The sequence below is a fragment of the Rattus norvegicus genome, chromosome 3 (assembly GCF_021556685.1).
Source record: "Rattus norvegicus strain SHRSP/BbbUtx chromosome 3, alternate assembly SHRSP_T2T, whole genome shotgun sequence".
In the NCBI taxonomy this organism is placed as follows: Eukaryota; Metazoa; Chordata; class Mammalia; order Rodentia; family Muridae; genus Rattus; species Rattus norvegicus.
Window position 1 is genome coordinate 100,375,323 of NC_141536.1, and position 25,152 is coordinate 100,400,474.

General features: G+C 41.0%; 1 protein-coding gene across 1 annotated transcript in view; it reads right to left on the reverse strand.

Moving 5' to 3' along the window:
• Positions 1-25,152, reverse strand: part of Aqr (aquarius intron-binding spliceosomal factor) — a 70,088-nt gene that overhangs the window by 27,474 nt on the left and 17,462 nt on the right. Inside the window, 12 exon segments of the mRNA NM_001100987.1 lie at positions 2,066-2,235; positions 3,352-3,519; positions 6,468-6,646; positions 10,427-10,568; positions 12,287-12,407; positions 15,043-15,145; positions 16,309-16,412; positions 17,744-17,857; positions 19,089-19,205; positions 20,233-20,297; positions 23,536-23,612; positions 24,796-24,896. Of these exon segments, the coding sequence (NP_001094457.1) occupies positions 2,066-2,235; positions 3,352-3,519; positions 6,468-6,646; positions 10,427-10,568; positions 12,287-12,407; positions 15,043-15,145; positions 16,309-16,412; positions 17,744-17,857; positions 19,089-19,205; positions 20,233-20,297; positions 23,536-23,612; positions 24,796-24,896 (1,461 nt within the window).

Below are 25,152 nucleotides of genomic sequence, written 5' to 3' on the forward strand. Positions count from 1 at the left end.
AAGAACACAGTGACCAAATCAATGTTTTTTTAAACTCAGGATCCGAGCACAGATTAAATAAGGGATAGGAGAGAGTGGATGAGCCCACTCACCTAACGCTGATGAGTAAGAGAGTTCTGGATCTAAAGAAACCTTAAATCTAGTACAGATGAAGGAAGGCATAGACCATGACAAGAAGCACCAGAATGTGACAATTAGTAAAGAATCTTACAAAATTCCACGGAATTCACCACAGGAGATGTGAGATGGTGGGGGGACAGACTTGGTATTACGAAAAGCTTCAAGGAGGAAGGTGGCATTTTACTTTAGTGCAACAAAGAATTTCTGACTTATTTGATCATTAAATGGATAGTTACAGAAATGTTTTAAGGAGCAGAATAAAAGCATCAGTGTTCAAGAAAATTCGGAAATATGTATCAACAGGACTAAGAAGAAACTGGAGAAAGGTGGCCATCCCAAGGGTCCAGGCAAGAAATGGAAGATCCAGATTAGAACTCACTGCAAATGCAACTGAAGCAGTAAAACACACGAGGGATGCAGCAAAGTGCACAGGAAACAGCAAACACCCAGCACAGGCGGCTAGCTCACTGCTCTCCCTGCATTGGGACCAGAACGCCTCCTTCACGTCCCTTATGACGCATGCTTGGCACCTGCTAACCTTTGATGGTGATTACTTACACTTCTTTCTTGATTAACAGTTAAGGGATGAACTGTGTCTAATTCACCTCTACAACTCCCACAGAACTAAGCACAACATCATTCACACGACAGACAGTAAACAGAATGGCAAACAAAGAAATATTCAGTAGACTTCAGCTACGTGCCTGAGACTCACTCACTGTTATTGAAAAGCAAATGTGAGACTAGAGAGGTCCTGTACAACCTGGAAACAGACCTCTCTTAAGTGACACAAACTGAGTTGCTTATGTGAAGTGGAAGGATAAATTGTAAATATACCCGAGGAAAATCATCTAGAGGGACAGTGTAAAGTCTTTTCTAAAGAACAGGTGTGTGATCAGTGTGCCTAGAGTGAGGAGAGGAAGGAAATGGAGGACATGAAGGGGAGGCCACAGCAAAGGATGGCATAACAACGGTGTCTTGGATAATTAAACACTCTTCGACGTGATGAGAAACTAAAGAGTGCATGTAGAAGGGGCGCTGAAGGATTCGCACATTTGGAAAGAACGACACAGAGGCTGTAGAGAGGAATGTAAAGGAGGAGTGGAGAGGAAAGGAACCAGGGACATGAAATTAGGGTGTCTAGATACGGCATGGCGGTGGTGTCGACCCACTCAGTACTAACAAATGCTTGTAGAGTGGGAGAGGAAGAAGTCAGGGACTCCTCCACTGCACTTGTGTTCAGTAAAGCAAGAGATGGAGCATAAACTTCTGCATTGAGAGCTTCTGATTTCTTATACACCGCCACAGCGTGGAAATGCTGGGAGAGATAGGGTTGGACAAGCGACGCGGCATGGAGCAGAGAGGGGAAAGGCGCCCTGCAAACAGTAGGTGTCTCCAATGTAAAAACAACTTCCAATAAGAGTGTGGCTCATAGTCCCTACAAGAGCCTCATAGGTGACCACAGGACGGGTACTTTCAAATCTTCTGTTACTAAAACACTTCTCCTTCTAAACTACGAAAGCAAATGCTAGAAGCCCCAGTGTCTCCCTGAGCGAAGTGTGTCAATACACTGAATCAGAGAATCACTAGTGTGATGTCCCACATCTGTCTTTTAATGACAGCTGGAATACACCTACGTTTGACTTACAAAAGAGGATCCAGTAAATGAATGAGCTCAGCTCGTCCTGAGCATAAACAGCACCTCATGTAAAAAGGAGCTGACCTTCAGAGGAGAACCTGAATTCATCTATAAATTTCCCATTTCTTCAAAAGCCAGAACAGATCTAGCACATGGATTTCCTTAAATGTCATATTTAATCAATATGCTGTGAAGGGAAGACTGAAGTCAATGTTCGCTTAAATCCGTCTACCCAGCATGTATGTGCTCCTTCTTTGGATTTCATTACTAGGATATAGGGACTTTAGTTACAGAACTGAACATTACCTTGAAGTTATTCTCCTTTGGTTTCCTCCTCATTATGACATTGAAAGTGTCGTACACATCTTCGGCTCCATTTTGTATAGTATTGGTCATATCCTGTTGATACTGGTTTGGATCCAAAAATACTCGAAATGTCCTTGACTCTCCTCTAAGATTGGGTCTGGGTTCAGGTCCTAGATATTTTTTAAGAGTTTGTTAAATGAAATATGTATTTTTTTAACTATGAAAGTAAGTTATATGTCTTTCTTTCATAGAAATGGTAAGCCACTAAACTCACCTCCAATATTTCTGAACTATTCTGTACTTAGACATTTCAGACTCAAAGTCGAAAGTATATTCCCGCTTTCCTAAACTTTTATCATTTCTTACGACTCATGTCCTATGCTGATCAAATTCCCCAAACTGACCATGTGCATATTCGAGTGCTTAGTGGTCAAAAGCCTTTGCTCATGGTCCCTGTTAGTGACTCACATGTGGGTATGGATCAAGTGTTTTTCAGACTAAGCACACGTGAAGTTACATGCCTGCAGACGTGTATTGTTTTAGGAATTAAGAAAGTAGCCTTTCTACTTCTTAATTTGACAGTGGGTTTATTACTTTTCTCAACTTTCCAGAGTCTACCTAAGAGCACCAATTGGAAAAAGAATTTCACATACTGAGAAATGTGAAAAAAAGAGCATTCATTTTCTTCTGTTTCCTTAAACTCTGGAATGGAACAGCCTAAGCAGCACAGTCTAATGATGTCCTGACTCAAAATGACAGGTGGAAGGCATTCAGGTTTTAAGAAGCTCAGCCACCAAACTCTGAAAGAAGCCATCAGAGTTCTAACTTAACAGGGTGTGCGCTTTAAAGTCAGGGTGGATCGACAGTTTCAGATATCACCAGTAATCCCAAGAGGAGTAAACTGACCCCATGACACAGCTTTTAAAGCTACTCATTTGTTTGTGTGGTTTGTGTGTGTGTGTGTGTGTGTGTGTGTGTGTGTGTGTGTGTGTGTGTGTACCAGAAGGATTATACGTGTGTCTGCTACCAATGCCTGGTATGCTTAGAAATATTAAAAATCTTGTCTTCGAAAATTCAATACATTTTAATGGCTTTTTGTTTTCCTTTTTTTTTTCCAGTGCTAGGGATGAAACCTACAGTGTATGTTCACAGCACATGCTGTAAAGTAAGGACCTTACACACAATCCTTTATGTCTACTACATACAACACCTGAAAGTTTTACCAAGTCAGCAGCCCAGAAGTGCATTCCTCCCTCTCTCGCTCCCTCCCACACAGATCACTGTACCGTCTTCGATGACTCGCCCTTTGTCGTCCAGCATGCCCTGGATCTCACAGCCTCTGACGTACACCAGACCAACTTGCTCAATAAAAGGCCTCCTCCTGTCAAACTTAGTGCCGTAAGGTTTTGTGGGACGCACAGTAATTAAAAAGCATACATCGTGTTTGCGAAGACCTAGTAAAACATAAAGACATTTTTACTTATTAGAATTATGTTGTTTTTGGTCATTCACTGGCAAATTCTTAATGTTTTTAAAGGAGAGATTTAAAAAAAAAACATTAAAAACAAAAGGGATGACCAATAATATATTTTGCATTAGAACATAGTTATGTTTCCTATAGTTTTTAATATTCAATACTTTATAGCAGTAATTAAAAAGAAGATCTTTTTATATTAAAATTAGAAACTTCTGTGTCATGAATTAATTACTGAGCAAGACTTCCAAGTCATGTTACAGATCCAAAATTGGACATTCATCACCATTCTTATTTTTAATTCTTATTAAGTAACTGAAAATATGGCTGGCATATAATTCATAATCATCAAGTTTCTACCATGGGTTTCAGTTATCCATCAGTGTCATTCCAAACAGCCTTAGCGCACTGTCCTAAAACAGGTTTACCCAAGAATAACTCATCAAAGCACAGGAGTGCTTTCCACAGATTTTTTACCCACAGAATATGGCTCAATGTACAGTTCCAGTCAGCAAACAGGGAAATCCTTCTAAGTGAATTTTAAGAGGCAAGATATTGGTGTCAAGATCCAAGGCTTCTCTGGCTTCCTTGGTAACACTGACACAGAAAGGCTAAGGGCACTAAAGTGTTGGCTACACTTACAACACAGAAGGTCACATCACTTCATCTTTGTTCTTTCCCAATCTATTATTTTTACCACTTTATGACAGAAATGAAAATTTATATAGTCTGTCTGCTTATAACCTTGAAAAAAGAACATACAGCTAGATTAAGACACCAATGTCAGTGTGCGGCTAATAGGACTGGAGACTTCACGGTTCTCTGTTGTGTGAGTTTAAGTAAAGCTAAAAGAACTCACATCTGAGTGAACAAAGTGGATGAAGGGGCAGAAGAGGCAATGAGAACTTGAAGAACGATGTTCTGCTGAGTTCTGCTGCCATACAGCCTACAGTCTGTACAAGTCACACTTCTAGGCTTTAGTGACAGAGGTCCTGAGAAGACCCCATGAATGCAGGAGTCAGTTTCTGACGTCAGTAGGGATGGCTGCCTGAGGAGCCCTCCAAATCCAGACCATTACAGGAGACACCTTAGGTCTGCACTTAAAAAGTTGTGCTACGATGAGCTTGCCTTTCTTCTCAAGCACTTGTGGCCACCCACCTTTTCATAGGGTGCTTTTAGAAGCAAAACTCAATGTCGCTTCCATATGGGGTAATAACAGGGCTAAGAACCCAAGCTCCAAGTCTCAAGGGGATGGGAGGACAGTTCTATAATTTTTAGTTGAAGCATTTCAAAGCTATTGCTTGACAGACAACATTTGTTACCATTTACAGCCCTCCTCTTGGTTTCTGCTCCCATCCCTAATCAGTAGAGGGGCTGAGCTTGGGCCCTGCTGTAGGAAAAGCACTTCTCTTTCCACTGTATGCCAGTGATTCACTCATCCCTAAGTACTCACGGCACCCTGTCCTGCTCATGAGAGCACTCCATCTCTTACTCTACCAGAGGCCTATGGTGACGGAGGGAGTGAGGGAAGAGAAGAAATAGGAAGGGGGCTGGGGATGGGGAGAAAGGGAGAGAAGGCAAATTAAGAACTACACTTAAAAACAATCCCTTTGGGCATTTCAGGTAGCAGTCCCCACAGCAACGGAGAGGGCTCTGCCAGGAGAGCTCCTTCTCTCCTCTTAACTTTACAAGGGAGACCTGTCCGTCATCTCCTGCAAGAGACTTTAAACTTCTGGGGTGCCAATAAGTTACTCCGTTTTAATGCCCAATGTATAAAATAGTGTTGGATACCTCTGTTAAGTTCCCAGGGGTAATAAATACAAGACCTTCCCCAGGAACTTCTCAGGGCACAGCAATCATAAAAGTGCACAATGTTCTAAACGTATAATGCAACAGACTGGAACTCAGAGAAAGAGACAGGACTCAGAACAATCTGTCAATCACCAAAGCAGCCATTGTCAAACACTTGGCCAACTGCACTGCTGGGCTCCTTTCGAATTCCCTTTTAAGTCTAACATATGTTCGCATGGTTACTGCTATGTGGGGGCTATAATTTCTGAAAACCTTTCCTTCTGGCACTTGAAGAAGGTAGCAGGAGATTAAACCTCCTGGCTACTATCTCTCACAACAGGGCAGCAAGGGGGAAAATCTTAGACAGCTGGGAACGGGGTGTGTGTGTGTGTGTGTGCGCACATGTGTACACATGTGTGATGATGCAAAAGTGCCCACTGCCTATTGCTTCAGAGGTGTTAGCCAAGTTTTAACTCTTTTTCACTTAATATTTTAGAACACGGCTTCTCAAAAAGTTAATTATGATATACAACTCAAATTGCTAAAACTTTAGGTAGTAAGAAAAAAAAATAAGGAAAACTATTGGTTTACTTTCTTGTCAATTCCTATCCACCTTCCCTTCTGGTAAAGCACAGTTTCCTGTGGAGCTGCTTCACTCCGCGTCTCCTCACCAGACTCCCCATGCATTCTCCATGAAGCGCATGCGTCACTTTCCTACTCGGGCTGCTCTCCTCTTTTCAGAGTGTAGCTATCTCTGCTTATGCTGCAAATGTGTTATACATGATTCTCCTTTAGGGTACACGGATGCTTTTATGTTGATCTACAATCTAGCAAACACTCTACTAATTTAACAGTTTCTCCTTAGTTTGCTTTGCAAACTGCAATCTTCAGAATACTCTGATAGTTATGGTCTTGTTATTAAAATATTGAGATACTTAAAGTACTCTTGTATGATTCTTAATAGTTTTACTACTAATTACAAACACAACTACAATGCTTTAAATTGAATTTTAAGAATAAAACTGAATAAGAATTTAAAAGGACAATATTTAGTAAAAGTACTTGACCAATGCTCTAAATGGAAAGCTACAAATGAAAGAGGCAAAAGGTAGCATTACTTTCGAAATGCCAAGTTACCTTCCCACTCATCCTTGATGTGGTCTCTGACATTCAGATTGATGGTGACATCTGCACGAACTCGGGTTGGCCAGTTTTCACCAATGTTGGGTTTGGCAACCTCGACTACAGTGAAAGCCACAATGGGCTGAGCCATTCGTGCCCAACCACCAAACACGACACCACCATACTCAGATTGCCTGAAAATCCAAAGCAGTGGATGATTACACAAACAAGAACCCTACAACTGTACACAAGTACAATGTGGAGAGTTCATGTTTAGCTCACAGTTAAGTTCTGGTTAGCACTGGCTATCCATGGTAAGGGCCCTTTCTTCTTAAAGGCTGGATAGTCTGCTACATTGGACACGCAGCCACACATTTTCTTTACTTGTTCATCTCCACACAGACACAGGCTGTTTCTCCATCTTGGCTGTTGACAGCAGCGCTGCACTGGGCATGAAGTGCAGGTGTCTCTTTCAAGACAGGGGCTTAGCTCCTACTAACATCCATCCACAAGCAGGGTTACTGCACGGTTCCCTTTTCAATTCGGGGAGTGTCTGCATTTTCTTCTGTAATGGTTGTAGAATCACATGCCCAACTAAAATGCACAGGGCTTTCATTTTCCTAACTAACCTTGCTGCTACTCAGCTTCCCTCTTAACAAGAAGAGTAACGAGTTAGTGGCTGGGTCTCCATCTCCACATGATTACAGGCCTGAGCCACTGGTTGACAGCTGCTGGCTACCTTTACCTCTTCCTTGCAAGCATGTCCATTTAGGATGCTCCACATTCTTTTTCTAATTACTTTTTTGTTTTCCTTATCCTTCTGACGTCACTCTAATTAGACAGCAGTCACAAGTGTCTCTCAGGCTGCACAGCTACTTTCATGCACTCCTCCATTTTTCTCTTTGCTTCCTCTACTTTGGTGTCAAAATCCAAGACAAAAAAGCAAACACAAAATAAAAGTGCTAAGAGCAATGTCATGGTAACCTTTCCTCTGCTTTCTTGCAAGAACCTCATGTCTCAAGACTTAAGTTTAATCTGTTTAAGTTCATGTCTTACTCTAAAGCAGTGATCTTTGGCAAGCAGGTCTAGCTTTCCTCTACTGGAAACACTCTTCTTACTTCACAGCACAAGTGCCACATATGCACAGCTTTATTCCTGCTTTCTATTGTGCCTCTGTGTGTATGTATGTATGTGTGTGTGTGTGTGTGTGTGTGTGTGTGTGTGTGTGTGTGTGTGTCCTGGTGTGTGTGTTGCTTTTTTCTTTTTCTTTTGTTTGTTGTTTTTTTCAAGACAGGGTGCTTTGTGTATCCCTGGCTGTCCTAGAACTCACTCTCTAGTAGACTAGGCTGGCCTTGAATCAGAGATCCACCTCCTCTGTCTCCAGAGGGTTGGTATAAGGGTACCTGCCACCACTGTTGTGTGTTCCTGTTTTTATGTCCACTGAGCACTGTTTGGATCACAGCTCCAGTTTCACTGTCTCCCATGGAAACTGTTCAGCTACTCTCTTTCATTTACTGACAGGAATCTCCACTCCCTGGAGCACTCCTCTTAGAGAAGAGTGTTTGTGTGGCTTCTCCTTCATTTTAAAGGACAGTTCTACTTAGGTTTATTTTATCCTTTTCCTCTCTCAAATAGTTTCAACTACTACCATTTTTATCTTTTATTCTTTATGTTCTTAGATCACACTTAAAATACATTTCCAGAACAAGCTATTATTTTAAACACTTAAAAACATGCAAGAATCCTCATTGAACTATACTACCTTAAATCCCTTAAAATAACTAATCACTTAAAAAAGATCAGAGGGGAAGTTAATTAACAAGTAGCAGCAACACCCAAATAATCTTTCTTATTTACTTTACTTCAACTTGCATTAAACATTTAATTTTTACTTTAAACGGTATATTTGGAACACAAACTAAAGCAACACTTTGAACTTAAAAGTTAATCCTAAAAATGACACTGCAAAAAATGTAAATTACCTCTAATACGATGATTCTGTGCTATAACTAAAAACTATACAATTTTATAACATCAAGGCAAAACTAAGAAATCCTATACTGCAGAACTCGGTTAGCAGCTTCTGAGCGGCATAACAGTGTGCTGAACCCTCGTAAAGGGTCGCTGTCACTTCCTCCACTCTTGCCGCCTTACCGGAGGGCAGCTCATCCTGTCTGTGGAACTCGTGACAGTAAACGCACAATTGAGGAGTTCCAGTAAGCACACCCAATGTGTGTGCTCTACCACAGCCCACCTTTAGAACATCTGCCCTGTCCCTGAGGAGGGAATTCCAGCAGCAGTCAATCTCCGGCTACCCCAGCAGCCTCTCCTCTGGTCCCTTAACTCTTTGTTTTCTTACAGAACAAAATATGAAGCGTCAAGAAAGACAGATTTCTGCCACTTGGAAGCACATCATCTTTTACTGCTGTCCCAGTGGCTTTAGCCATGGGAAACATGGGAAGCATGCAATGTGCAAGAGTGCTTGGGCTCCTTTCTGCCCTTACGGTGTGGACCCGCCCCCGCAGAAGTCCCTTCATGGGCACCAGTGCAAAAACTTTAGAAGGATTTATTATTTCAAATGTAAACAAATTAACTCCAAAAGTTAACATTTTCTTTCAGCTTCAAAAAAAAAAAAAAAAAAAAAGAAAAAAGTAATTTTAAAAAATCCTCTATTAATAGAGACTAAAAACCATGAGTAACTGTTTGTTTCCTTTGTATGTATGCTTGACATTTAAATTAAATGTACAAGTGAATTCTATTTACTTAAGTGCTAGTTAATAAATCCCTATTTTGCAAAATGGCCAAAATTAGGCTCTAAATCTAGACACATAAGTGCAAGGTAACCACAAATTGTAAAGGAGTTTCGGGATCAAGCGCTCCCGCGGGGTCCGAACAATGGGTAATAATTTCAGCAGAGCTGTGGGCAGGGATGAGCAGCCAGTGGATACACAAATCTCACAATCCTAGCCTACTTACTGACTCAACTGATTATTAAGTCAAAAATACTCTGTGTTGGGTTTTATAGTCTCATCCAGAATAACTTCTCACATAATAATTAAAAAAATAGAACTGAATATAAAATAAAATATGGAAGTGAAAAATAGACCATAACTGCAGAGCCTGTGGTCGTCTCTATGGTTAGGGAAGAGAGAGAAGGCTGAAGGACACCAAAGGAGGTTCAGACTCCAGAAACTGCCGGGCTTTCCACACAGAGTCAGTCTCACCATGTGTGTCTACCTACTATGCCTGAAAGGTAATGACTCACTTCACAAATAAAGTTTACGCATCTGCAATCCCTTGAGTATTTGTAACCATCTACTTAGAAACAGTGAATAAAAAGAATTTACCCAGTCACTCACAGGTAAAATTCCAAAATTAACCTTCACACATCTCATAATGCAACCCCGTCTACAAAAGGATTTTCTTAAAGAAAACTCCACATAAAGCCAGGAGGTGGAGTCAAGTTTAAACTGAAAGAAATTCTCAAATAAGTAGGCCTCAAAGTGAATCCAGCCAACACAGTTGAGTTCCAATGTGCTGCTCACAGAACGTTCTGCAATATCCCTAGCCTGCAGTTCACTGGGCACTGACTCACATTTCTAGCTACAGTCACGGAACAACAGTGGTAGAGCATCACTCCTGGCTGATAAACCTCACCCAAGACCACACGGAGTTTAACCTGCCCTAGTCCTGGACTACTGGCCCCTCTTTATCCGGTTATTGATGTCTATTTATTTCTCCTCTTCCATGACTCTTCTCCCTTCTCCCCAGGTCCCCAACCACACCTCCAAGGTACTCAAATACATATTTTATATTCTATCATGTCTGAAGTGAATTCACATTATACAAATCTTCAAATAGTTGGTATCTTTGGCAGATATCTTCACATTGCTAAACACACTGATTGTTCCTAACACAGTGTATCGGATACTGTACACACATTGCTTCCTTAAAGATGGCATCATTTTACTGACCACGGCTTCATTCTGCTGACGCTGTCCTCGATGTCTTGTCTAATTTCATAAGTTGATTCTAAGCGGAAGAGATTAAAGTTCCTCAGGAGATAGTCATGTAGAGTTAAAAACTGCAAATTCAACTTGGGGAGAGCAAGACAGCCTGAAAAGGAAAACAGCATCGATGACTTCTAATCAATCATCTGGTCTATAGGAAAGCACGCCAGCAGCTGGAGAAGCAGCGACTGACGTCTGTGGGACAGATACCTGTCCGCATTTCCACTTGCACAGACAGCACAGGCTATCCTGTGAGAGAGCATGTAGAGACACGACTACTCATGCAAGCAATGTACACTCAGCACTTCACAGGTCAGCAGTGCTTCTTAAATGTTTCCAAAAATACTTCACACTAGCACAGGCCTTAGTAACTTAGAAACTCCTTCCCAAGTCAAGCCATCCAAATTCTCAAGTACCCTAAACTCACCCTGTGGCAAAACAAACAACACAAAAGTAAATCTGATGATGTCCTGTTGCCTAAAGAGAACTCTGAACATGCCTCTGGCTAGGCTTTGGGGTCAAGGCACTGTCTTTCTGTCACTCCCACTCTTCTCTGCTCTTCCGTCACTGAGCAGTCTTACCAGTCTTTAGAGACCAAGCAGTCGACAGCACTAGCAAAGCCACGGTACGCTTACTTGACAAATCACATTTTTATACATTATCTACAGTGCCACAGCAGTAATAAGAGAACTTAGAGACAAGAAATGGTGTGCCAAATATTCACATTGTTTTTATTAGTAAACAATGACTTGCACTCTGAGTCACTGTCTCTGAGGCATATAGGCTGAAGGAAAGGTGTCTTGTTTTCATTTAAAAACAAAAACAAAACCCTGTTAGCACCTTGCAACCCTCACTTGAATTAAAAAAGGCTACATAGACGGGAATGGGTTCCTCATGGCGTCTTCTCTTCTCGTATAGTTCATAGCTTGTTCTCATTAGGTGTCCTCCCTTTGTCTTCCTAATAGTCCTTCCTGTCAGCTAGTTCTCCTCCTTCCCTAGTTAGACCAACCTCTGCTTTATTACATGGATTCTACTTCCCTATTTCTCACCTTCCTTAAAGTCTCTTCCTCCTGTCTCCTCGTGATCTCTGACTGTCCTGACACACACACACACACACACACACACACACACACACACACATACTCACACACAGATACACACAGACACAGCTACATATAATTTCATTTCCATGTTCTGGATAAAGAGAAGAACACTCCAGGCTTGTCTTTCTGACTCTGGCTTATGCTGTTTAACCCAATGGTTTCCAATGGCACATACTTCCTGTAGGTGGATTTCAGGAGAAATTCCAGGAAATCCTTGGATTGGTAACCATCAAAATAATTGTGACTTTAAAGACATAATTGGTACATTTGAGCCAAGTTCTCTTCAAAAACAAGTAGTTTTCAATCAAAGGTACAGGCGCAATAGCTGGTAAGGACACGTGGGAGGACCCTTTTTTTTTTTTTTTTTTTTTTGGTCATCGGTCCTGGCTTCATAAAGAACTTTAAAAAGGCTCTAACAGTTTTTAAAGGGCAAACAGCCTATCACAGTGATCAATGAAAGCTACACTTTCTGAATTCTTAAGCCTCTTCAGAAACAGCACTGTGGTTTAATAATCATATTTTCCACAGGGTAACACATCCTAAGATATATTTAGTTTAATATAAGTCATTTTGCTAAGTATTCAAAATCCTCACTCTTTTCTAGCTTCTACATCCAAGAGCACAGAACAGTAGCCTACTGTAGAGAGGAGACATGGCTGCGTTTGAGCTGTGTGATGAACCTGAGTTCCTGTTACCCGTGAGCTCTGTGTTCCTTACCTACCTTCCCCAGAATAGTACTCGGTAGGGACGATGTTTTCATCCCAGATAATTTTCTCAGTTGGATACAAAGGCATCTGATTCAACTGCTGAATCTGAGAGATGCGGCGTTCATGGCGAGACACCTAGGGGAAGGAAACAGTACCATGAGTTACAGTAGGAACATGAATGACACCACAGGTCACTTAGAGCCAACAGGAGAGAGCCCGCCTTTACTGCCATTAGGCACGGAGAGAGAAATTCCTGTGGCAGTTTGATAAGATTTGATTTTTTTCCCCTTCCTGTTTTTCCTCATAAATCATAAAAAACGAGGTATCAACCAAACGCACTAGAGTTGAATCCCAGCTCCTCCATCTATAAGGAAATTACGATAAGCTTCTTAGTCTGTTTCTTTCTACTAAAACAGGACAAGTGTCAGTCTCTAATCAGGGTTCTATGGTAATGAGAAGGAACACTATAAAACTGTATTAATCTCCCCAGCACATGCCAAGAGTTTAAGAACTGTAGCATCTATGGAAGAACCAAACAAACTCCCCACACAGAAGTTATGAGTCAAGGATTTCGTTCAGCCCTGAATCTCCTGTGATCTGAGAAACTTAATAATCCCTGGAGTCTGAATCTTCTCTACTGAAATGAGAGACTGGGTGAGCTACACTTTCCCTCATTAATAATCTCTACACATGCTTGATATCCCAGTAGTGCGTCTCACAGAAACTGTGATTTCTAATTAACAATGCTGAAATGGCGCTAGAGAGATATGGCTCAGAGGTTAAGAGCGATGACTGTTCTTCCAGAGGTTCTGAGTTCAAATCCCAGTAACCACATGGTAGCTTACAACCATCTGTAATGAGATCTGATGCCCTCTTGTAGTGTGTCTAAAGACAGCTACAGTGAACTCATATATAATAAATAAATAAATATTTTTAAAAAAGACAATGTCAAAATGACACGTGGCTTTTCTATGAGAACAAACCTGGGGAAAGGTTTGTATTTCTTTTGTTCATAAAGACTTAGTATTGGTACCAACAGCCTGACTTAGAAGAGATTTTCTTGTCAGAGAAGAGCTCAGGGAATTTTTAGGAAGCGTTTGCAGTTACAGACAGTGACAAGTGACTTGTAGGAGGACAGGCAAAGATAGAAATCATACTTAGAGCAAATAAAAAAGTAGCTTCCATACTGGAACTAATTTAAAATGCTCCCCAGGCTTTCTCCCTGAATGACACGCAAACACCTGTGGGTGGGCATTAGACACCTGTTACAAACGGCTTGTCTCTGCCCCCAGACTCAGCACACTAGCAGCGTCTTTCCTGTGGACGGGAGGGACTATGCTCTCCACCACGTGGAAAATGCAAGCTTGGAAAGCGAACCCCAGAACGGCATGCCTGCCGGTTCAACATGTGTAAGAAAAATCAACAGATACATAAGCCTGCTTACTTATTTACTGATTTGTTTGTATTGCTTAGCAATGAAAATGTCTGAAGTAGATGAAAAGCTACTTAATCTTATAACAGAAAAAAAAATCTGAGAAAAGCCAAAGCCAGTGTGAAGGCAGTGCACACTCGTCAGAGTTGGTTATGCAGGTTAACCAGGCAGCCATGAGCACACACAATAAAATAACCAGTTCCTGGCTCTGATTAAATGTTCACATATGGCTATGTGCGCGCACGCGTGCGCACACACACACACACACACACACACACACACACACACACGCACGCGCGCGCGCGCTCACAACCACTATCTGTAGAGGTGAAAACTGTCAACACTTAAAGAGACATTGGTTAGCGACATGGCTAAATATTTGACATAAATAGTCATTTGTTTCAGAAAATGTGGTACTGAGAGGCAGAAGGTGTTCCTACACTATGCAGTGAACTAAATCCCCAAACAAGGTGAAATGAAGACAATAAACATGGAGTTACTTGAATCTCTGGCCTGTGGCGCTGGAGATCAATGCACAGTATTCAGTATATTGAGTAAGTGAGCACTCTTTATCACTGCGCTACAGTTCTCCCTTCAACTGTAACCTAGATAGCTCTGAATTAGTAACAATAAATGTACTTCATTAACCTTCACATATTTAAATCTAATAGATAAGAGAAGTCTTCTGAGAGCTCTAGAGGGGTCAGGTGAAGAAATACCGTTAGTCCTGGGTAACAGGAGAAGCCCACATGGATGACTTCTTCACTCCTAATTTTAATTACTGTGCAGTTGTGCGTTATGTACGAAGTAAACTGAACCCAACCCAAAACCCAAACAACAGCAAAAAAGTCACCACACCCAACAAAAACTATGTTTCTAAAAAGAAAAAAAGAAACTAGTTTAGAAAATAAAGTCTCTCATTACCAAAGCTGACTGAAAAATTGCTTAGAATTCTTAAGCCACTTAGGAATAATTTACTCTATTTCTAAGCGACTGAACTTACTGTATCAAGGCTGTGGCCTAATACTGAATACATTAGTTTTGAATAACCACCATTAAAATAATGCATGGCCACAGTTATTCACATGCACTGCTAACTGTGGCCTCCTTCGAATCCCCCGAGCGGGGCTTAAAGGTTTGGAAGATGTGAGAAAAGAAACCACAGACATGGAAAAGCAAGCCTGACCCACCCCCACCAAATCAGGTAACTCAAGGACAAGAGGCAAAATACTGAGCCTGAACTCTAGAAGTCAGTACTGTTTATATTATTATGAATGACTCAGAGAGGTGGGAAAAGCCATAAGAGAGATTATCAGACAGTTAAGTATTAATATTTACCAGCAATTCTAGAAGAAACTCTTTATCAAAAGTTGTATCTTCATTTTTAGGGAGCGTTGGCAAGAGGCAGAGGTATGATGCCACCTGGTGGAGTGTGTTTGAACTGCAGAATGGAAAAGATTTTATTCAGATCAATTACCTTTACTATTTGAACCATGTTTTCCTATTGATATTTTAAAAAGGAAACATATGGCACAGCAGCAAAACAAAGGAACAAAACCCCAATAAAAACAAAATTAAAAACAGGAATTAAAACTTTTGAAGTAGTTTCTGCTAAGCCTTTCATGGTACCTGAAATCCACTGACAGATGCACAGAGCACGTACAACTGAAGGTCCCAAAGCAGAGGTGAGGAACACTGCAAGCACCCTCAGGCCGAGGCCAGCAGCCCGTGCAGTCCCTCCTGACTCCCACATGCGGACTATCCAAAGCCAGGTTCACTTAAGAACAACTTCAGTGAAACAGAACATGTTCCTACTGATAAAGTTACCAACACTGGACTCTCAGAGACATTTTTAAAAAGGATATAACAAAATGTGAAGTATGCATTTTGCATACAATTTATTATGTGAAAGAATAAATTATCCTTCTTTTGTCTTTTATTAGTAGCTTTTCTTTCCTAACACAGTGTTTTCTCTAATGCTGTTTTATATCAAGCTCCTCTTTCCTAACCCAAACCCTAGAACTGCTAATCTATTTTCAATCTCTTGTTTTTTCCAGGCCAAGGAAACAGCTTTTGACTATGTAGTGCATTGAAAATTCAATAGGAAAGTAATCACAAGACAGTACAGTGAACACCAACAGCAGCGCCTTGCTCATACTTTGAAGATCCATGGCTGTTTAAGTACAGAATAAGGAAGTAATGAAGCTACTGACTATTATTATTTTCCCAAAAATACACTAGTAGATATGTAGTAGATAGTAGTATTGATATATGTTAAGAACATAAAACTTTCCTAGGTCATATCTCAAATATCAAACGTGAAGCTTTACTGGTTTCTGTTATATGCTGTTTATGACAGTGAGATTAGGCTAGGTTAATGTTCTGCTCAAAGAATAATGGCCTGAGTTATTAAAAATCCTTTCACCACTTCCCGAGGAAAGATGGGTAGTTCTGTCTAAGTGAGTCAAGAATTGCGCACTGCCAGAGAGGAGCGCCAGCTGTGAGGTTGGCAAAGGGTCGTCCCACAGCCTGCAGTGCTAGGAAAGAAAGAAAAGTCCACAGCAAGATCCCAGGACAGAATGCTCTTCTTTTCATGTCTCTTACCTGAGAGGCCCAAAAAACTTGACCAAGGAATCCCGGGCATCTACTTCTGCCACATTGGAGAGGGCAAAGTCATAGAGCTCAGGGAAATGCGCAAACGCAGCTCTCTAGGAAAGCAAGGCCGTCAAGAGTTAATGTCCTAGGCCACACAGGGCGAATATGTTCAAATGTATGCTGTTCAGTCTCCAGAGTTTGTGTGCTTTCATTTCCCTTCCTGCTGTCTAGCTTTATCCCACTATGGTCAGAAAACACACACTGTATTAGTTCGCTTTCACATATTTATTGAGGCTTGCTTTTTTTCTTAATATGTGCAATATTTTGGAAAAAGTTCCCTGTGCTGCTGAAACGAATGTGCAAGCTCTAGTGTTTGGGTGGATGCTTTATGGATGTCTGTTAAATCCATCTGATTGGTGACTTCAGTCCCACTTCTTATGTTTATCCCCCATGCGCCCCCTGCCTCATTAGACCGGAGGCGTGTTGTGCAATAGGGAAGGCAGAAATTGTTCTGCTTAATGCCCTCCTTGCCACTGCTGGGGATCGAGCCAGGGCTTTGGCCATAAGGAAATACTCTATCAGAGCTATATCCCAGGTTTCTGTGGCCCCCACAAAGTTGACATGAAAATGGCAGGCATGCATCTTCCTTGGCATGAGTGCCCCCAAAATGGCATTTTATAACCAAAAACTAGCCAAAGAATACTAAAGGAAAGCCCCAAGGGGCAGTTCCTGGAGATTACAGAGGAACTAGCTGAAAATGCAGCTCATTCCTGCTCTGCTGTTGTCTGGATCTCTGGAAAGTTAAGTCCTACCAAGGGTTGCCCAGCCGACCAAGAGTAAACGAAGACAGCCACTGAGAACACAAGGACCCCATGCCCTCTAATAGGCATGAAATATTGCCACTAACTCAGATTTTAGAGAATCAAATACCAGCATATAGATTCACAGGTTTCAGATGGACTATGAAAGTCACTTATTTTGTAAATTCATCAAATTACAAAACATTAAAAAAAAATGGGAGGATGAATCTATATGAATGTGATGGTTTGCATATGCTGAGCCCGGGGAGCGGCACTGGTGGGAGGTGTGGCCCTGCTGGAGTAGGTGTGTGGGCTTTAATACCCTGGTCCTAGCTGCCTGGAAGCCAGTCTTCTGCTAGCAGCCTTCAGAGGAAGATGTAGAACTCTCAGCTCCTCCTGCACCATGCCTGCCTGGAAGTTACCATGCTCCTGCCCGAATGATAATGAACTGAACCGCTGAACCTGTAAGCCAGGCCCAATTAAATGTTGTCCTTATATGAGATGCCTCCTTGGTCATGGTATCATCTCTTTACAGCAGTAAATCCCTAACTAACACAATAGTATTTTTATTTGCATATTACAAAACCTAAGTTCCAGGCTGACTCAACAAGGAGCACGAGGAACGGTATACTGCATTTATTTACCTGCAGAGATGTGATTCTGTCATAGTGAATCGTGGTCATCTCGTTCTCTGTCAGGGCATTTCCAGTCTGGTCGTTAATTTCAAAGCCCGTATAGAACTTCAGCATGTCTAATAGCTGGAAAGATTGATTTAAATTAATAAACCATGTGAACATGAGACCAACAAAGTATAAAACACTATTTATTAAAAGTAATAAAAGATCTACGTGTTTCTCTGGGGTTGAAAATTTTAGAATTTAGCATTACACATCCTATACTTGAGAGCATATCCAAACATATTTAGACTGTCCTGTGCCCTGGTCTGTGACAGACTGTCCTGGCTGGTGCTTCACATCCCTAGGAAGATGGGTCCACCCTGAAAAAGCGAGCCACCGTGCCTTTCCCAACTTTGATCTCCTGTTTAAGCTCCTGCCCTGTCTCTGAGGATGGACTGTGACTTGAAAGTGTAAGCCAAACGGATGCTTTCCTCTGCAAGCTGCTTTCATCAGAGTACACTGTCACAGCAACAGAAAAGCAAACTACAGGAGTGTATCCACTATCCCTCATGACCCTCCATGCCACCCGACCTCGCTTAAGCTTCGACTGCGTATGAAGAGGTCTCGCTTTCTGCACATGGACATGGAATATTCTGGCTGTGGTCACTTATTTACTATCTTTAGTCCTAACCTGGGACACATTATAGTCAATTTCTAAGAGTTAATATATATGGCCAATCACTTGGTAGATTTTTTTTTTTTTTTGAATGAAAACAGAAAAGTGCTTAGTAAGACATGAGCTAGAGTACGTCACACACATAAGACCTGCATCTCCAATTAACTCTCCCTGGAAAACACAATTACACACGTTAGACATTTCCTTTCACTTGACAATACAGGAAATCTGAAATACCAACACACTTCTTTCTTACCAAAGGCAATAAAGTAAAGTACATTTGCCTTCCTACTCTTAAGTTCCACACTATCAACTGCCTGTCACTGCTGTCACAGGCAAGAGTGAGCCATGGCACAGGGGTACAACTCACTGGCAGTCAAGTTCTCACCTGTTATGTCCCACGGGGGTTTTGCACACACAAGTGAAAGATGTGAACACCTGGCACTATACTTGTAAAGTGATACTTTAGCTCAATAATGAAGGAACATATAGTTAACATACAACCTCGGTGATTACTAGGATTAAGTAGGTGCATTCTAGTACGAATTCAGTTTATAAATTCTTGTTTTATTTTAAACTGACCAGGAATCTACAACATACAGGTCCATATTTAAGACTTTTACTTTGGCTACATGGCAAGGCAAAGACCAACTTAAGAGATGACAGCATTAAATGTGTCCGATCCACTAGGCTCACCTGGGAAAACAGATGGCCATCCTCTTCCCTGTGGACAAGACTGGAAAGGTAACAGTGCACCAAGAGGTGGGAGTCATCCAGGATGGTGTTGAACCAGCGCCTTGTGGGGAGCAGAGCCTGAAATGCAAGCACAACACGTCCATGTTTCAGGTATTCCCTGCAGCTAGAGATCAAACCGACTATTTCACACAAAGTGGACACTACCAAACACCCTCCTGCCTGCCCAAAGATGCATGGTATATAAAACAAAGGATCTCATCCATGCTGTAAAACAAGTAAAACAAGAAACACTCAGGGGCAATGCTTTTCCTTTTTCAAAGGATCACACGAAAGAGTCTCAAAAAACATCTCGTCTAGTGGTTGGTTTTTTTGTTTGTTTGTTTGGTTGGTTGGTTGGTTTGGTTTTTCAAGGCAGATTTTCTCTGTGTACACCTGGATGTCCTGGAATTCCTTCTGTAGACCAGGCTGGCCTTGAACTCAGAGTCCAGCCTCCCTCTGTCTTTTGAGTAGTGTAATTAAAGGCATGCACCATCACTGCCTGTCTTTGTTTAGTAGTTTTTACACAAAATCCCTGTGAAACTCAAGTACGTGCTGTATATTTAGCGGTAAAAGCAAAGCTCTTTTCCATTTCCTGTCCCTACTTCCCTTATTGTAGTAAGATAGACAGTGAGGAGACAGTTGGATAACTACTTATCTAATCAATGACATCACCTAGTAAACAGAGTTACTCAGGTCTGACACAGTGAGAGGATATAAATTAGTCACTGGTAGAGTAATTTTATGAACAAAATTCTCATGAATGATTGTTAGTCTAATAGTTTTAACACTCACTTCAAACCATGGGACAGATTTTCTTTCAATTTCCTATATTAGGGAAGAGGAGGAAATGGATTACTCTGAACCACATCAATTTTGGATCTGAACTATCCATAAGAATCTCATATCTAATTGTATGCAATCTTTAGACATCGTATTTCTAAAAGGCAATAAGAACCCATGCCAGTAGGACAGTTAGTCCAAAATCTCAAGGAGTCAAACCCTGAGATTTCCTTGTCTATAAGCAGACCAAGGGTCATTTCAAGTAAGTAGTCACGGCTTCATCTGAGACTGCTGAAGAGTATACAAGTCACCACATATTTCTTACCTCTAGATCAATCATAAGTTCGATGAATCTTTCACAGTAATGAACTTTGTCCATAGTGACAGGCTCTAGACATGAGAGAAACATATTAGAATTTTACAAAGCCATTTTGTATGCTATTTCTTAAAATTGAGTTATTTAATAATTTAAACAAAATTATTTGTCTTGTTCTTGGTAGCTGAATAAGAATCTCATTTTTTTTTAAAGGCAGGCCATCATTATTTAGTTCTACTATTATGAGGAGATGAAATATTTAGATGAGTCAGAACTGTGTTTAATTACTCTGATGTTCAAAAAATGATGCCTACATTATTTTTTAGATTTACATCTATTTTGTATGTATGAGTGTACATGTATATATGTGTGTATGTACACCATGGCCTGTGAGGACAGAAGGCTCCAGATCCTCTAGACCCAGTCATAGAACATGAGCTGCCATATATGTATTAGGAACACAATCTGGGGCTTTGCCAAGAAGAGCTGCAAGTTTAACGAGTCTCTCTCCAGTCTGCATAAATACAGTGTTTTTAAAAGTCAAAGGTAGTTAACTTTTTAATAAAAGACAGCTTTCTATCTAGAGTTTATTTATTTTCCTCAGTATTATGATATACCAAACTCCTATTCTCATGAGTAAACACATGTACATGCCTGCATATGACTGTGCTTATTCATGATACATACAAAGACATCACACACACACACACACACACACACACACACACACACACACACACACCCCTGATGTATACAGCTAACTTTGACATAGTAAATATATACACCACAGAAAGAAATTCTTCACTGTCCATACATGGATTTTTTTTTAATCTTAAAAGGGGATTATATTGGCTTAGATAGAGTGTTTGAACTTTTACATGAAAATGTCAAGGATGTATTATAAAACATAAATTTTTAAAGAATCCTAAGACTGACTTATGGTATTCACAAACACAATGTACTATTTTGTAAAATTCATTTTAAGATAATTACAGCCTTGTGAAATAAAATACTTTCAGGATATAAGTTTTGGTTCTTCTTAATACCAGGAAATGGCCTACCACTTACCCCCTAAATTCATAGTGTCAACACTATTTCAATTGTACACAATTCTTTTTTACCCATTGCTTACCTAAGACTCTAAGCAGTAACTAACCCAATACCACATCTATAAAAACCAGCCCACAAATGCTTCAGAATTCATTTATTTATGTGTAATACACAGGAAAATGGAAGGTCCAATGTTAGAGAAATCGGAAGGCTTCTGTCTACTATATGAAAATGCTAACTGTACTTCTCCTCCCAGACTTTCCCAGCTGCCATACCTGCTACCCAGATGCTGAAACAATAGGACCAATGGAAGAGACATTAAATGTCTCCTCTAGACATTCACTCCCTAAGTGATAAACTGAGGAAGAGAAAGCAAGCAGCTGAGGATGGAGAATTAGAACATGGTTTTCTGACCTTATCCTAGGCCAAAGGGCTGTTAGGAATGAAACCAGGGAGGTCAGCTCATACAGTCTCAGCACTCTGGGTGATATAGCAAGAGAAGCATAAGTTCAGGGCTAGCCTGGGCTAGATAGTGAGTTCTAGGCCACTATGTTCTACACAGCAAGACCTAATCTAAAATAAACAAATAAATAAGTATATAAAATGAATGAATAACTCACTAACTAAATGCATAAATACACACAATGGAACCCCAGTGGCTGCGTATCATTGGCATGGGCACAGCTGCATCAAGGACTCCCACACCTCAGATTCATGGGAGTTGCCAAGTCTCCCTGGTGAGGCTCAGAAGCCTGGTAAAGCTTTCCTCAGGTCTGTACTTCCTGGATGTTTACACCCTAGAGACTGCACCCCCCCTCACCACCACCACCCCACAAGAATGCTCCTACTGAGATTAGTTAAACCTGCCTCCTTGATCCAATTATACACCATAACCTCAGCCTCCTTGTTAAACTGTTTATTAAAACACACTGAGCTTCTGGGTACTGTGGCTTCTCCATCAGAAAGGCAAGGCTACCCAATTTTAGTTTTACTTTGGGTCCATGTGTCTGTCTTCTCTTCATTCCCTTGCAACCCAGTCAGGTTAGTCCCTAGAGCCATGCTGGACAAGGTACTAAACGAACAAACAAACAAAGAAGTGTATGTTTTTACTACCTAGAGAACATGGAAACTGCCACGGCCACTACGGAAGTCAGTGTGGAGGTTTCTCAAGACTACAAAGAGAACTACCATAACTTAGCCAATCTCAGACAATATCCAAAGGACTGGTAAGGCTCACTGCTGAGACACTTACAAATGGATGTTACAGCTGCACTAATCACAACAGCTAAGAAATGCAACCAACAATACCCATCAACAGATGAACGGATGAAGAAAATGTAATAAATATGCACATCAAGCCTGTATTTGGGAATAAGGAAAAATGCAATCACAACATCTCCAAGAAAATGGATAAAACTAGAAGTTGTTACGTGGACTAAGCCAGATGCAGAAAGACAAGGAAGACAAATACCATGTTTTCTTTCATATGCAGAACCTAAGTTTAAACTTGTATACATACATGCACGCACACATGTATGCGTGAATACATGTGAGCATGAGTCTTATGTGTGTTCTGGACATGAGAATAAAGGTGAACTTGAGAAGGGAAATGATCTTTGGAGGGGTGGGGCCAACTGAATACATAGGACATGAGATCTGAGGGGAAGATTCTTGTGGGGTGGGAGATCGGTCAGCAAGCGAGGGACAGGAGGAATGGGGACGAATGAGGGGGGAGGGGAGTGCCAGGAGGGAGATGGATGAAAATAAAGTATAAACGATCAGTCCATGATGAGACCCATTACTTTGTATGCTAACTTAAAAACATGATATATCAGGACATACGGGTAAAGGTGGACTCCACCATCTTATGTTGTAGATAACTGTCTCAAAAGCGCTCCTGATCCTCCACCCAGCTCATACCACTTGAAAACACTCTTCAGTGTTGTATTATAGAGTAGCAAATGAGACCATAAACACCTAATGCACTATTGTCCCCAGCCTCCTGCAGAGAACTCAGACCTGGTAAGCAAATACAAACATTTACTAACTAAACAAATATTTCCATAACTGTGCTGTGCTTTAATAACCCTTCTAGGCTGAAACAACCCTCAGGCCGGCAATATACAGGAAATGGAAAGGACACATGTCTGTTATTAGAGTTTTAAATCATTCTGGCAGCAGTGCTCAAAGTAGAAGTGAGGGAATCCCAGGAGGGCAGCGACATAATAATATATAAAGAGCGGAGGAAAAGTGGCCAGTTACCAGAAAGTGGGATGGACTTCAACACGGAGATGAACTTCTGGATGAGCTGGGAAAGAAACCTCCTTTCTTGGTAGGCCCTGAGAATCAAACAATAGTCCAATTATTTCTCCAACAGTTATAAAAAGCAAATTTAAACACTGAGATGTTCAAATGTTCTGTGTTGCATATTGAGCATTCAGTGTCTTCCTCATAAATTCACAGGAATAAAGAAACAGCCTCATCACTGGCCTGCTTTGCATGCTAAGGACTTCTTCCAGTTATTATAAGTTTCTACCTAAATTCAGGGGTCAGGGTGGCAGAGGTCATTTAAAATTTTCACCTATACTGTTACTAGCCTTAAAAGTCTAATGTTTAGGGACTGGAGAGATGGCTTATCAGTTAAGAGCACTTGCTGCCCTTCCAGAGGACCGGGGTTCAGTTTCTAGAACCTACATGGTGGTTCATAACCGTCTGTAACTCCAGCTCCAGGAATTGCACTCTTCCAGCAATTGCTTCCATGCAATGTGTGCATGTGGTATACTTAAATACATACAGGCAAATACATACACACTCATAACATCTTAAAAATCTCATGTTTAACCAGGCATAGTGGCACGTGCCTTTAATCTCTGTACTTGGAAAGCAAAAGCAGGAAGAACTCTGTGAGTTCCAGGCCAGCCTGGTCTACAGAGTGAGACTACACTAAAAACAAACAAACAAACAAACCCTGATGTAGTTAAATTAGGTAGCAAATACAGGGAGAGTATTACAATGGCTAGAGACTTAACCATCAGTTTAAAAGTCAAGTTCCCACTGTTCCCTGAATTAGCCATCAATTAATAAAACATCAGGTAACAGATATCTTGCAAATGATCTGTAAGCCCTGCTAGAAACACACAGTACAGTGAGTGATCAGCGTGGGGCTAGAGATGCATCAACAGGGAACGTAGAGCTTGTACAACAAGCTCGAAGACCTGAGCTTGGTCCCTAGCACCCAGGTCAGAGCCTGGCGTGGGGCTGTGCATCTATAATAGCACAGGAGGATCCAGGGCTACACGTTCAGTGAAAGCTACTCAAAAAATAAGGAGCGCAATAGAGAAAGACGCCTGACACAGCCTCTGGCCTCCAAGCACACACTGCAGACCTCTGGAAAAATACTCATGTTAATCTGAGTGAGAGCATCTGCTGATAACTTATGTGGATTCGGCCCTACGTAAAAGGAAGCAATAAATCAGTGTCCTGACCCACAGCCGAATGTGAAAGAAAGCTTTGTCCACGTACTGCTCTCTTGCTTCTGGGTCCATCTTTTCATCATTCTTTTTAATCAAGTTCCAGAATTTCCTTAGCTTTGGTGTCTTTTTTAATTCTAATTCCAATCGTGCCTAAAAGAAAAGTATGATAAACAGCAATTAGTAACACTAACAGATATGACACTTAGATTGAACGTTACCTAGTCTCTTTGTATATAATGACATATAATCTGAAAACAATCAAAGTATGAAAACTATGGAATGACTTGTAGTATAAAAACACTATTCCACTTTATATTTTGATGAAAATAAGATGGAAAAAATTACCTTTAATGATCATTATTATGGGCTCATAATAATTTCTAAACTAAGATTTTAAGCCTAAAAA